At 38.4% G+C, this 14,366-nt stretch overlaps 1 protein-coding gene across 1 annotated transcript in view; it reads left to right on the forward strand.

Annotated features, from left to right (window-relative positions):
* Window positions 1-5,045: 5,045 nt before the first annotated feature.
* Window positions 5,046-14,366, forward strand: part of LOC124891164 — a 13,559-nt gene continuing 4,238 nt past the window's right edge. Inside the window, exon 1 of the mRNA XM_047402970.1 lies at window positions 5,046-5,180. Coding sequence (XP_047258926.1) covers window positions 5,046-5,180 — 135 coding nt within the window. The remainder of the gene's footprint in view (window positions 5,181-14,366) is intronic.

Genomic DNA, 14,366 nt, shown 5'->3' on the forward strand with positions numbered 1-14,366 from the left:
AGAATGTTTTATCCATCAGAAGAGGTGGAAAGATGTAAAGTGAAACTTGTTACCAAAAGCTATAGCTAGAAAGAAGGGCTCGACGTTGATGAAACATATAGTCCTATAAACAAAATGGTCACTGTCAGGTCTATTGTGGCCCTAGCAGCTTCCAGGAATTGGGTGATCTACCAAATGGATGTTGTTGAATAAAGAGCAAGAAGATGCAGATGTTGGAGCAAGTCATCCCATTAAGCTAAGAAAGGCCCAATGTATAATCTGATATTAATATCAGTAAGAGTAATTAGTTATATTAGTTAACAGTATAAATATAGACTCACTGTACAAAATGACGGTTAAGAGGTTTTACACTTTCTCTCTCTATCAATGATCAATAATATCTCTTCTTCTCTTAGCTCACAAGTTCTTCTTCTTCTTCAACCTTGAAGATCTTGAGTACTAAAGGTACTCTGCTCATGGTATCAAAGCCTAGATCAACGGCCGATGAAAGTTCTTTCTCTGTTCCTTTGTTTCACCGCTACGCATGAAAGTTTCAGGAAATTGGGGATTTGTTGATAAAATCACTCAAATTGCTAAATTCAAGGTTAAATTTCTGTAGGATTGCTAAATTCAATTACTGCATGATCACAACAAAGAATCAATCGGTGTGTTTTGTTTGAAATCACTGTAAGTTTCTCATCAATTTGTCTATATATGCGTGACCGGAATACTCTGACTGTGTTGCGAAATTGGAGTAGATAATTGAGTGAAATGGCTCATACTGGCACTGGAACTATAGATAGTACAACAATAGGAAATGCTAGTATCGCAACAACAGGTCAACAAATAGATTACAATCATCCACTATTCTATAGTCGACTGATGTTAGTGGAACATAGATTATTTCATTTCAATTAAAAGGAAGTGAGAAATACACTGTATGGAGTAAATCCATGCAAATTGCGTTGTTGGGAAGGAACAAATTAGGGTTAGTGGATGGTACGTGTTGGAAAGAGTCTGTACCAAATAGTCTATGATATTAGTGGGACCGTGTGAATGCTATTGTGTTGTCATGGCTGATGAACTTGGTAGCAAGCAATCTTATAGGAAGTGTTGTTTATGCCAGTGGGAAGATTTGAGAGAAAGGTTTGAAAAAATTGATGGATCTCGAGCATTCAACATTCATCAAGAAATTGCCACATGTAATCTAGGCACTCAATTAGTTTCTATGTACTACACAAAGCTTAAAGATCTTTGGGATGAATTTGAGTCTATGATTCTAGAACATCAGTTTTTTATGGGACTGAATGAGTCATACTCTCAATTAAGAAGTCATATTCTATTATTGAGTCCTGTACCAATTGTTAATCAAGTGTATGCAATGGTAATGAGTGATGAAAACCAACGAGCTATGTCAGTTACCTCTAATGCAGTTGGTCTGCTTGGTTCTGTAGCTAACAAAAATCAAGGTTTAGGAGAGGTTGATGCTATAGCAATGTATGCAAAGTTGGTATTGGAAACACAAGGTTTAAAAGGAAATACAATCCTAACTACAATCCCAATGCATTTTGTGATCATTGCAAGTTTAAGGGACACTATAAAGTGGATTGCTACCAATTGATAGGATATGCACCAGATCATCCAACGTTTGGACAAAAGGAGAAGCATGAGCCTAGACACTATGCTGAAAAACATGAGACAAAAATTAATTCTGACAACAGGTATAAGTTCAGAAGAGGACCTGCTGCATATAATGCTGTTATACAAGATTGGTCTCAATCAGGTGAATATGTTCAATATCAGATTTATAATCAAGGGAACATTTATGGGACTACTACTTCGGCTGGAGTTGGTCATGTGCCAACTCAGCACTATGACTCTACACAAGGAAACCAACTGAGGTACAGTGAAGGTCCAAGACTCACTCAGACCCAATATGAACATTTATGTCAGCTGCCCGAAAAAGACATTATCAATTCTCAAGGATCAGATCATGCAACTTCTCATTCAGCTCATATGACAGGTATCTGTAGTGCTTTGACTGTCACCACTAATCCTCCAAGCTGGATTATTGACTCAGGGGCTACAAATCATATGACATATGATAAGTCTATGCTTGACACTAACAAATTAACACACACAGGAAAATTAAAACAAGTGGTGTTACCAAATGGTGAACTAAGTAAAGTATCTCACATTGGTTCTAGTAGTATCTCTTCAAGAACCAAAGTACATAATGTGTTTTTGTTCCTGAATTTAAATTCAATCTGTTATCTGTGGAAAAACTAACCAAGAAATTGAATTGTTTAGTTAAGTTTTATCCTGATTTTTGTGTTTTTCAGGATCTCTTCACTGGGAAGGTGTAACGCCCCAAAGTTTTTCTTAGCTAAATTTTGTCCCTAAAATATCAAGCATTGGCTTATAGAATAATTTATACTTATTTACCTGTGGAATCCCTTAGATTTCAACTTTTTATTACGTAGATGACTGAATAAACTTTCCGTCGATATAAGATTCGTCCAAAACGGACACTCGGTGAAGAAGTTATGGCTATTTTATGTGCTAGTTGTAAAACATTATCATTCTGGTGTTTAGCGCGCCACGGAGAGATTTTAATTAGCAATTGTCAAATTTTAGTGGGACATCCCGATAGTGGCACGTCGTGGAGGATCCCAATTTCCCACTCGTCAATTTCTAGTGAGCCACTGTGATAGTGGTGCGTCACGGTGGTCCATAATATTGGGTTCCCAGTTTAATTTTTTCAGCTTCGATTAAAAGTTAATAAGGGTAATTGGGACTTTTTTCAAGTCTCTTAAAACGTCCGAACAGTAGATTAAGACCTCTACAAGCGGAATATATGACATTCTCAAGATTAGCCTCAAAACAAAAACCCTAGTTCATATACTTCTCCTTCAAGAAACTCAAGATTCAATCGTGGATTTTCAAAATTGATTGAAGATTTGGAATCCTCAAACCATAGGCTTCAAGGATCACCCCTTATTCTTCGTAATCGAGGTACGTGGGATTTATCCTAAAAACTACATGGGCTTGAAATTGTTAAAGCAAGATTTAAAGGTTTTGATGCATGTATTTTATGGGGGTTTTGAAAACTATATTATTGATTATGCATTTCAAAAGTTTCAATGCTAATATTGCTTTGGCCTTGTGGTCTTTTCCTCTAAATTGATTTACATATATATGTATATGTATGAATTTGAGATTTAAGATTGTTGGTAGCAAAAAATTATGAACTCCCTCTCTTGTATTGAATTAAAGATTATGGTTTTGTGATTTGAAAGATGTTTTTACAATATCCTGGTATTTGAACATGATTTGAAATTGTTGAGAGGGTGTTTCTTGATATCAATATGTTCTTGTGTGTACGATAAAGAATTGCATGTGTCTAAATGAGGTTTGAAAAAAAAAAGATTCATTGAATTGAATTATTGAAATGCTGGTTTCAAAACTTATGTTTTGAATATAGAGATTTATGATAGACTAATAATGGCTCATAGATGTGACTTACAAGTCAATGGTATGATGATACCATATGTATTTATGCCATAACAGATTATATTTTCAGAGCATGTTTTCAAAGTATGTTTTTAGAGACTGTATGTTTTGATAGAGTTTTAAAAAGAGCTTAAAGAGGGTTAGGTGGTTACCCGAAGAAGGCGCGAGTTCAAGAAAATCTTAGCCTGAAACTGTATTTGCCGATACGGGTAGATTATTATTGTACGCTGGTGATGGCCGTGTGGCGTAGATTCAGAGACTCCGACCCTTGTGGCACACTTGGGTTGGGGGCTTCACTGCTAAGTTAATGGCAGTTTTCATATAGCCCATGGAATTTTTCAGAGTTGTAGGGTATACCACCTAGCGTAGAAGTAACACAGATTTCTCAAAGTTGAGATGATTTTTACAGAGTCTTTAAAATGTCCATGTGAATTCTTACTATTTGATATACTTATGAATTGTTTTAAATTTATCTCATATATGTTGAATAATAAATGATTATTTTGGATATAATCTGCGTACCAATACACCTATATTGACCCGCTCCCCCTACCTCTTAGGTTCTGAGATTCAGTCTAGGGGTTCAGATAAGCAGTAGATAATTTAGACAGCTGATCAGTTTGTGTAGTGTTGAGCCCTCTCTATTCCATAAGGTCTTTCTTTTCAAATTATGTCACTTATTTCAGTTTTGGTCTACTGGGGCCTTGTCCCAGTTTCAGATAGTTGTCAGATTTTCATGTAGTAGAGATTTTGCAGACTGAGTCAGATGTTATTTAGATGTAGTTGATTTATAGTTTCCATACTTATGTTGAATTCTGAATTGACCATGTTTTCGTAGCAGATTATGCTTCCGCATCTTTTTTTATTATATGAATGTTGTGCATGATTACCAGATAGAAAAGGGCGTTTTGGGCCTTCATGGTTTGGGATGTCTATCATGGCCAGGCCCTAGTTCGGTTCATGACAAACTTGGTATATAGCACGGTTCATGGTCCCAGGCTGTCTACGAAATCGCGTCGGGTAGAGTCTTGTTTATGGGTGTGTAGCGTGCCACACTTATAAGAAGGAGGCTACTAGGAGTTTAAGAATGTTTCTCTTTTTTGTGATTTAGTTCGTGCTTCAGAGTCTAATCTGTCCCCTAATCAATGACCTCTTGCTTTTCAGAAAACCAGCGATGCCTCCTTATCGCACCAACATTAATGCTCAGATGATAAAGTTCATCCCACCCATGGGATGTGGAACCGTAATAGAGCTCATATCCCAGAACCTGTTCCTGCTCCAGGAGTACCTCCTTTACTGACCAGTCCTCCCAGAGCTCCCCGATGGGGGGTAATCACACTCAGCCTCATGAAGGAGAGGTTTCTAATGCTGAATTCAGACAATCTATTCCCATGCTTGCACAGTTAGTAGCCGCACAGACTCAAAGGTCAAAGGACACTCGGTGTATGTCTGTTACTTCTAAAGTTTCTAGAGTGGGCCAGTTCATGAGAATGAACCCACCCAAGTTCTCTGGCACTAAGGTAGAAGAGGACCCGAAGGATTTCGTAGACGAAATGGAGAAGATTTTCAAAGTAATGCATGTTGATCAGGTGGAGGCTGTTGAGCTAGTAGCATACCAGCTAAAAGATATAGCGAACCAATGGTACAATGAGTGGGAAGATGCGAAGGGTGACAGTGCTAAGCCCACAGTTTGGGATGACTTCGTAGAAGCTTTTCTTGACTTATTCTTTCCTCTGGAGCTGAGGGAAGCTAAAGCAGAGGAGTTCATGAACCTTAAGTAGGGTAAGATGAGTGTTCAGGAGTAAACTTTAAAGTTTAACTAGCTGGCCCATTATGCTCTTGAGATGACGAGTAGTATGGGGGCCCGAATGAGAAAGTTTGCTTCCGGCCTCTCAGATGATCTGGTGCTTGAGTTTCAGGATGCAATGCTAAACAGGGATATGGACTTTCCTAGACTGTCAGTCCATATACAGTAAGTTGAGGAGAAGAAGAAGAATATAACCGAATCTAGGGAAAAGGACAGGCAAGCAAAGAGAGCCAGAGCGACAGAACAGAGTCATAGTCAGTAGCAGAGCGGTAATTGGGGTGATAAATGGCAAAAGAAAAAGAATTACGGTAATGCATAGTCGGCAGCTAGTGTTCCAATGTCCATACCCATATCTGAGCAGCGCACACTGAATTTTTAGTCTAGTCAAGGGCCGAGGATGCAGGGTATGCAGTCGCAGGGAAGTGTAGCCTAGACCTCTCGGTCCTATCCGCGCTATGGGATATGTGGGAGGAATCATCCAAGGAGATGTTAGTTTGGTGCTTTGGTATGTTATTCATGCGGCCAGCCAGGCCATATCTAGAGAGACTGTCAGGCAACAAAGAGTAATGTTGGAGGATCCAAGTCGTAGGCGATTTCATCTACACCACCACCTTAGAAGGGTGCCACTTTAGCCACCAAAAACGGTCAGAAATGGTTGTATACTTTGACCAATCACCAGGAGGCAGAGGCCTCACCAGATTTAGTTACCGGTACATTGCAAATCTTTTCTCGTGATGTGTATGTATTACTTGATCCTGGGTCTACCTTGTCTTATGTGACCCCATACGTGGCTGTTGGTTTTGGGTTTGGGCCTGATGTGATTGCTGAACCTTTTTTGGTTTCCACCTCGGTGGGAGATTCTATTATGGCTAGGAGGGTGTATAGAAATTGTGTTGTGTCTATTTTCAACCGGGATACTGAGGCAGATCTCATAGAACTTGATATGGTTGATTTTGATGCCATCTTAGGGATGGACTGGCTCCATTCGTGCTATGCCACCTTGAATTGTAGGACCCGAAGAGTCACCTTTTCTTTTTCGAATGAGTCAGTGATAGAATGGTAAGGACATTCTCTAGCACCTAGAGGGTATTTCATATCTTATCTCAGGGCCCGTAAACTTATTTCCAAAGGTTGCATGTATCATCTTATTCAGGTTAAAGTTTCTAGTGCTGAAAGTCTTCCTCTTCAGTCTGTCCCCGTAGTGAATAAATTCCCGAAAGTCTTTCCAGATGATCCCCCAGGAATACCACCTGATAGAGAGATAGATTTTGGTATTGATTTATTGCCAGATACCCATCCTATTTCTATTTCGCCATATAGGATAGCTCCTGAGAGCTAAAAGAGTTGAAAGAACAGCTAGCAGATCTTCTAGATAAAGGTTTTATCTGCCCCAGTGTGTCTCTCTGGGGTGCACCTAGACTTTTGGTGCAAAATAAAGACGGTTCCCTTCGTATGTGCATAGACTACCGCCAGTTGAATAAGGTCACGATTAAAAATAAATATACCCTTCCTAGGATTGATGATCTTTTTGATCAACTTCAGAGTGCTAAATGTTTTTTAAAGATAGAACTTCATTCGGGATATCACTAGTTGAAAGTTAGAGAGTCAGATATTCCCAAAATAGCTTTTTGAACCAGATACGACCATTATGAATTCTTAGTCATGTCCTACGGGTTGACTAATGCCCCTGCAACTTTCACGAATATAATGAATACGGTTTTCCGTCAGTTTCTGGATCTGTTTGTCATTGTATTCATTGATGACATTTTGATATATTCTAAGAGAAAGGAGGACCATGCCAATCACCTCTGAATCATCCTTCAGACCCTTAAAAATCATAAACTATATGCAAAATTTTCCAAGTGTTAATTTTGGTTGAATGCTATTGCGTTCTTGGGGCATGTTGTGTCTAGTGAGGAGATTAAGGTTGATCCCCAAAAGATTGAGGCAGTGAGAAAATGGCCTAGACCCACGACTCCAACTAATATTCGGAGCTTCTTAGGTTTGGCGGGTTATTACAAAAGATTCGTCGAGAGTTTTTCTTCCATAGCTGCACCACTTACTAAGTTGACTCAAAAAAAGGTGAAGTTTTTATGGTTTGACTCTTGTGAGAATAGTTTTGAGAAGTTGAAAGATAGGTTGACTACTGCTCCTATTTTGACTCTTTCGGAGGGTACAAAAGGTTTTGTTGTATACTGTGATGCGTCCCGAGTGGGACTTGGGTGTGTTCTTATGCAGCACAGTAAGGTAGTAGCTTATGCATCTAGGCAGTTGAAGGTGCACAAACGAAACTACCCTACTCTTGACTTGGAGTTAGCGGATGTGGTTTTTGCACTTAAGATCTGACGACACTATTTGTATGGGGTACACATTGATATATTTACTGGCCACAAGAGTTTACAGTATGTTTTGTTATAAAAAGAATTGAATCTCAGGCAAGGCAGTGGTTGGAACTTTTAAAAGTCTATGACATGAGCCTGCACTATCATTCGAGCAAGGCAAATATGGTAGCCAATACCCTCAGCAGGGGGCAGTCTTTCTTATGTTGAGGAAGAGAAGAGGGAGATGGTGAAGGATATTCACCGACTTATAAATCTAGGAGTGTGACTTTTTGATTCTGAGGATGGAGGAGTGGTTGTTCATGAGATAGCTAAATCTTCCCTTTGTCCAGAAGTTAAAGAGAAGCAGGTTGAAGATCCTATGTTGATGCAGATCAAGAACGATGTGGGTTAACAAAAGGTAATGTCATTTGAAATTGATGGTGATGATATTTTGAGATACCAGGGTAGGTTGTGTATGCCAGATATAGATGGTCTGAGGAAGTGAATCCTTGACGAAGTTCACACGTCGAGGTATGTTGTTCACCCTGGATCTACTAAGATGTATCAGGATTTGAAAACCATTTATTGGTGGAATAATAAGAAGCGTGATGTGGCTAACTATGTTGCCAAGTGTTTGAATTGTCAAGAAGTTAAAGTGGAACATTTGAGGCCAGGTGGTTCTTCTCAAGAGATAGCTTTGCCCTTGTGGAGTGGGAGATGATTAATATGGACTTCATTACAGGACTTTCGAGGTCCCAAAACTAGTATGATTCCATTTGGGTGATTGTAGATAGGTTGACCAAGTCAGCTCACTTTCTACCTGTCAGGACAAATAAGAGGTTTATGCCAAGCTGTTCATTGTTGAACTAGTTCGTTTGCATGGGGAACCTGTGTCCATCATATCTGACAGAGGTACACAGTTTTCTTCATAGTTTTGGAGATTGTTTCAAAAGGGTTTAGGTACCTAAGTGAATTTGAGCATGGATTTCCACCCTCAGATAGATAGGCAAGCTGAGCGCACCATCCAGACCCTTGAGGATATGTTGAGGGCCTGCGTGATTGATTTTAAAGGTAGTTAGGTAGAGCACTTGCCATTGATAGAGTTTGCATATAATTATAGTTTCCATTCCAGTACTAAGATGGCACTATTTGAGGCATTGTGTAGGAGAAGATGTAGGTCATCAATAGGGTGGTATGAAGTAGGTGAGACGCAGATATTTGGGCCTTATCTTGTTCATCAGTCAATAGAGAATGTGAAAGTCATTAGAGAATGACTTAAGACAGCTCAGAGTCGTCAGAAGTCCTATGCCGATGTTAGGATAAGAGATCTAGAGTTTGAGGTTGAAGATTGGGTGTTTCTCAAGGTTTCTCCCATAAAGGGAGTCATGCGATTCAGGAAGAAAGGTAAGCTGAGTCCTCGCTATATAGGACCATATCAGATTGTAAGAAGGATAGGTGGAGTTGTGTATGAGTTTGAGATTCCTGCAAGTTTAAGTTCTATTCATCCGATATTTCATAGTTCGTCACGACCCAAACCAGGGCCTGGCTGTGACGAGCATTTCAAACCATAAAGGCTCGAAACACCCCTATCTGTCTGATAATCATGCACATAATTCATATGATTAAAGTAATGCGGAAGAAACACAATATAACAGAAACATGGTCAAGAACCATATGAAAAAGACAATGGGGAATAGTGTCCCACAATTTAAATCAACATCTCTAAAACCGTCTGCAAAATCTCTACTACATGACTGAAACAATGTCTATCTGAAAACTGGGACAAAGCCCCCAGCAAACCCAAAAACTGAACATAAGATAAAAGGACTGCAGGACATAAGACCTTCCGAAACATAGAAGGCCCACCACTTGTCTCTACAACTCTGTCTGAAAGTTCTACTGATTCTCTTGACCCCTAGACTGGGCCTCTAAATTTGAGAGGTTAGAGAGGGGAGGGGGTCAGCACAAAAGTACTGACACATAGAGATATCAAAGCAAAACGTAATATTTTTACAAAATATAATTGAGATCCATTATAAAGCAATTTTCTATCAAATCATTTGAAAATACATGGGTGTAATGAAATAGTTTTTCTCAACAATAATGAAATGCAACTGAGCTAGGTGGAATACCCTACATAATTTACACCAACTGTCAAACCTCGGTTGCCGCCGAGATTAGAGTATAAGTGCGGAAGACACACACAAGACCACAAAGCATGGTGTCTCGACCCAAATCAAATATGATAGTGCACAAGACCACAAAGCATGACTCCTAACCATAAATCCCAATTTGGGATAGTATAATATTAGGTACGCAACACCACAAAGCATGGTACCGATATTCCGTGTAGGCAAACACGTTCTTCCATCGATGAGCCGCTTGTGTCTCAAACGCCTTCTTCGGGCATCCACCTTTCTCATGTAAAATCAATGCATTCAAATTTCATCTTATTCAATCGCATATCGTATTCTGTAGGGTATCTTCATACCCGACTTGCAAGTCATCAATATCACATCCACATATGCATAATCATGTAAAAACCAAGGTGCTTCATCATTTACAAGTGGTGAACAATATTTATTTCAAATTCATGCTCTCTTTTGTTGATCACAATATAATATGGAGTATCGAAACATTATCATGGGAATTTGAAAATAATTTATCATTCATATTTAGTAACTTCCATGGAAAATCTCAAATCATATATGCATGGTTTCAACCATTGGAGTATATAGGCAAACAATTCCCATGACATAAAGAAAATGACTTAGAAATCATATTGAAAGCAAGATATTAGCATTTGATTGAAAACCCCCATTTAAAAGCATGCATGTTCATAAAAACTACACCCATGAGATTTTTGAATAACCCCACGTACCTCTATTTCCAAAGGTAAGAGATGTTTCTTGAAGCTTGTGGATTGGTGATTCCAAATATGTAATTATCTTTGAAAACCTACGGTCAAATATTGAACTATTTGGGTTTTATTTTGAAATCTTAAGGAGAATCTTGAGCACTTTTGATGAAATAATATGTATTTTAGGGTCCTTGGAACTAAATCTCGTGTTTTAGGGCTAAGTAAGGATGGAAAAGGACCACTTTATCCTCAAAACGGAGTGTTTAAATTTCTAGAATTCCTTACATAGGCGTTGCCCATCCCATCTCCTATCTTCACATAGGCGCCTCCTAGGCTATCGCCTATGTTCACATAGGCGCTGCCTAGGATATCGCCTATGTTCACATAGGCGCCGCCTAGGCTATCGCCTATGCTTTCCAGTGGCCTAGGCTATCGCCTATGTTCACATAGGCGCCACCTAGGATATCGCCTATGTTCACATAGGCGTCGCCTAGGCTATCGCCTATGCTTTCCAGTGGCCATGGGCGATTGGTTAGGCGTCGCTTATCACTTTGAAAGGTCATAACTTCTTGCTCGGGTGTTGGATTTTAGCCAAATTGGTATCGTTAGAAAGCTAACTCGAATACCTATCATTTGACACATAGTAGGCTTCTTAATTCGATATATATAGAGAATTATGGTTGATGGAAGCTGACACACTTTACAACGTCCACTAAAATTTAGTCGACCGAAATAGTTTCAACTCGTCCTTGAGTTGAAGGACCTCTATGGTCTAAATTCAAGCTTGAGCGGATTCACATGCTACACAATAATTAACATGCCATATTGGCATAGGATTTTATGGCTTCGAGATTAGCAACGCATCGAAATCATGGTTTTTATTCTAGCCCAAAATATGGGGCGTTACAATATCTATGTTGAAGAACAGTATTGGAGACCATTCTTTAGTATTGACTGTTGAAGAAATCAAAGTGAAAGACTCCTTATCCTATGAAAAAGAGCCTGTAGAGATTTTGGATCGCCAAGTTAGAAGATTAAGGAACAAAGAGATAGCCTCAGTTAAAGTGTTGTGGAGAAACCAAAAAATTGAAGAAGCGACTTGGAAATCAGAAGTTGACATGAGAGCTAGATAACCAAATCTTTTTGATCCAATGGATGACAAAAAGGAAGGTACAATCCTTGCCTTATTCTTTCTATGCCTTAGTATGCTTTAAATTAGACTTGTCTGTATCTCGCATCAACATTCGGGGACAAATGTTCCCAAGGGCGGATATTGTAACGCCCTAAAGTTATTATTAGCTAAATTTTGTCCCTAAAATATCAAGCATTGGATTCTAGAATGATTTATACTTATTTCCCTATGGAATACCTTAGATTTCAACTTTTCATTACGTAGATGACTGGATAAGCTTTCCGTCGATATATGATTCGTCCAAAATGGACACTCGGTGAAGAAGTTATGGCTATTTTATGTGCTAGTTGTAAAACATTGTCATTCTGGTGTTTAGCGAGCCGCGGAGAGGGTTTAATTAGTAATTGTCAAATTCCAGTGGGACATCACGATAGTGGCGTATCGCGGAGGATTTCAATTTCCAACTCGTCAATTTTCAGTGAGCCACCACGATAGTGGCGCGTCGCGGTGGTCCATAAAATCGGGTTCCCAGTTTAATTTTTTTAACTTCGTTCAGAAGTTAATAAGGGTAATTGGAACTTTTTCCAAGCCTCTTAAAATGTCCAAACAGTAGATTAAGACCTCTACAAGCAGAATATATGATATTCTCAAGATTTTTCTAATAAATAAAATCCTAGTTCATATACTTCTCCTCCAAGAAACTCAAGATTCAACCATGGATTTTCAAAATTGACTGAAGATTTGGAATCCTCAAATCGTAGGTTTCAAGTATCATCCCTTATTCTTTGTAATCGAGGTACATGGGGTTTATCCTAAAAACTACATGGGCTTGAAATTGTTAAAACATGATTTAAAGGTTTTGATGCATGTATTTTATGGGGGTTTTGAAAACTATATTATTAATTATGCATTTCGAAAGTTTCAATGCTACATATATATGTATGTATGAATTTGAGATTTAAGATTGTTGAGAGCAAAAAATTATGAACTCCCTCTCTTGTATTGAATTGAAGATTATGGTTTTCTGATTTGAAAGATGTTTTTGCAATATCCTGGCATTTGAACATGATTTGAAATTGTTGAGAGGGTTTTTCTTGATATCAATATGTTCTTGTGTGTACGAGAAAGAATTGCATGTGTCTACATGAGGTTTGAAAAAAAAAAGGATTCATTGAATTGAATTATTGAAATGCTGGTCTCAAAACTTGTTTTTTGAATACAGAGATTTATGATACACTAATAATGGCTCAGAGATGTGACTTGCAAGTCAATGGTATGACGATACCATGTGTATTTATGCCATAACAGATTATTTTTTCAGAGTATGTTTTTAGAGACTGTATGTTTTGATAGAGTTTTAAAAAGGGGCTTAAAGAGGGTTAGGTGGTTACCCGAAGAAGGAACGAGTTCAAGTAACTCTTAGGTTGAAACCGTATTTGCCGATATGGGTAGATTATTATTGTACGCTGGTGATAGCCGTGTGGCATAGTAGATTCAGAGACTCTGACCCTTGCGGCACTCTTGGGTTGGGGGCTTCACTGCCGAGTTAATGGCAGTTTTCATATAGCCCATGAAATTTTTCAGAGTTGTAGGGTATACCACCTAGCGCAGAAGTAACACAGATTTCTCAGAGTCGAGATTATTTTTACAAAGTCTTTAAAATGCCCATGTGAATTCTTACTATTTGATATACTTATGAACTATTTTAAATTGCTCTCATATATGTTGAATAATAAATGATTATTTTGGATATGCTCTGCGTACCAGTACATCTGTATTGACCCCCTCCCCCTATCTCTCAGGTTTTGAGGCTCAGTCTAGGGGTCCAAATAAGCAGTAGATAATTCAGACAGCTGATCAGATTGTGCAGTGGTGAGCCTTCTCTATTCTAGAAGTCCTGTCATTTTAGATTATGTCACTTATTTCAGTTTAGGTCTACTGGGGGCCTTGTCCCAATTTCAGGCAGTTGTCAGATTTTCATGTAGTAGAGATTTCACAGACTGAGTGAGATGTTATTTAGATGTAGTTGATTTACAGTTTTCATACTTATGTTGAATTCAGAATTGACCAAGTTTCCATAGCAGATTATGTTTATGCATCTTCTTTTATTATATGAATGTTGTGCATGATTACCAAATAGAGAAGGGCGTTCTTCATGTTTTGAGATGTCCTTCACGGCCAGACCCTAGTTTGGATCGTGACAGAAGGTGAAGGAGATTGGTAAACAGCATGATGGTCTCTATTATCTTGTTGGACACAATACTACTAAAGAACAAAAGACCAACTATGTCAACTAGGTGGTCAAGAAGGATATTAGCCTCTGGCATAAGAGAATGGGGCATGTCTCTTCTAGCATTTTAATCAAACTACTGTCTAGTAAGAGTTCTAATGTAATTGAGTCTGTAAATAAATGCACTGTATGTACCTATGCAAAACAAGTTAGGATTCCTTTCTCTATAAGTACTACTTCTACTGTCAAACCTTTTGAATTGATCCATATGGATATCTGGGGTCCATATAGGACAACTACTACTGATGGTTATAAATCCTTCTTGACTATTGTTGATGATTTTACTAGGTTCACTTGGGTTTTCTTGCTAAAGCTAAAGTCTGAGGTATTTCTGCATATAAAAAATTTCTTAGCATATGTCAAAACTCAGTTTGATACTATTGTGAAAATAATAAGAAGCGATAATGGAACAGAATTTGTGAACTCTTTGTGTCATGATTAATTTACTAGTTTGGGTATAGTTC

Source organism: Capsicum annuum, unplaced genomic scaffold (assembly GCF_002878395.1).
Source record: "Capsicum annuum cultivar UCD-10X-F1 unplaced genomic scaffold, UCD10Xv1.1 ctg3160, whole genome shotgun sequence".
Lineage (NCBI taxonomy): Eukaryota > Viridiplantae > Streptophyta > Magnoliopsida > Solanales > Solanaceae > Capsicum > Capsicum annuum.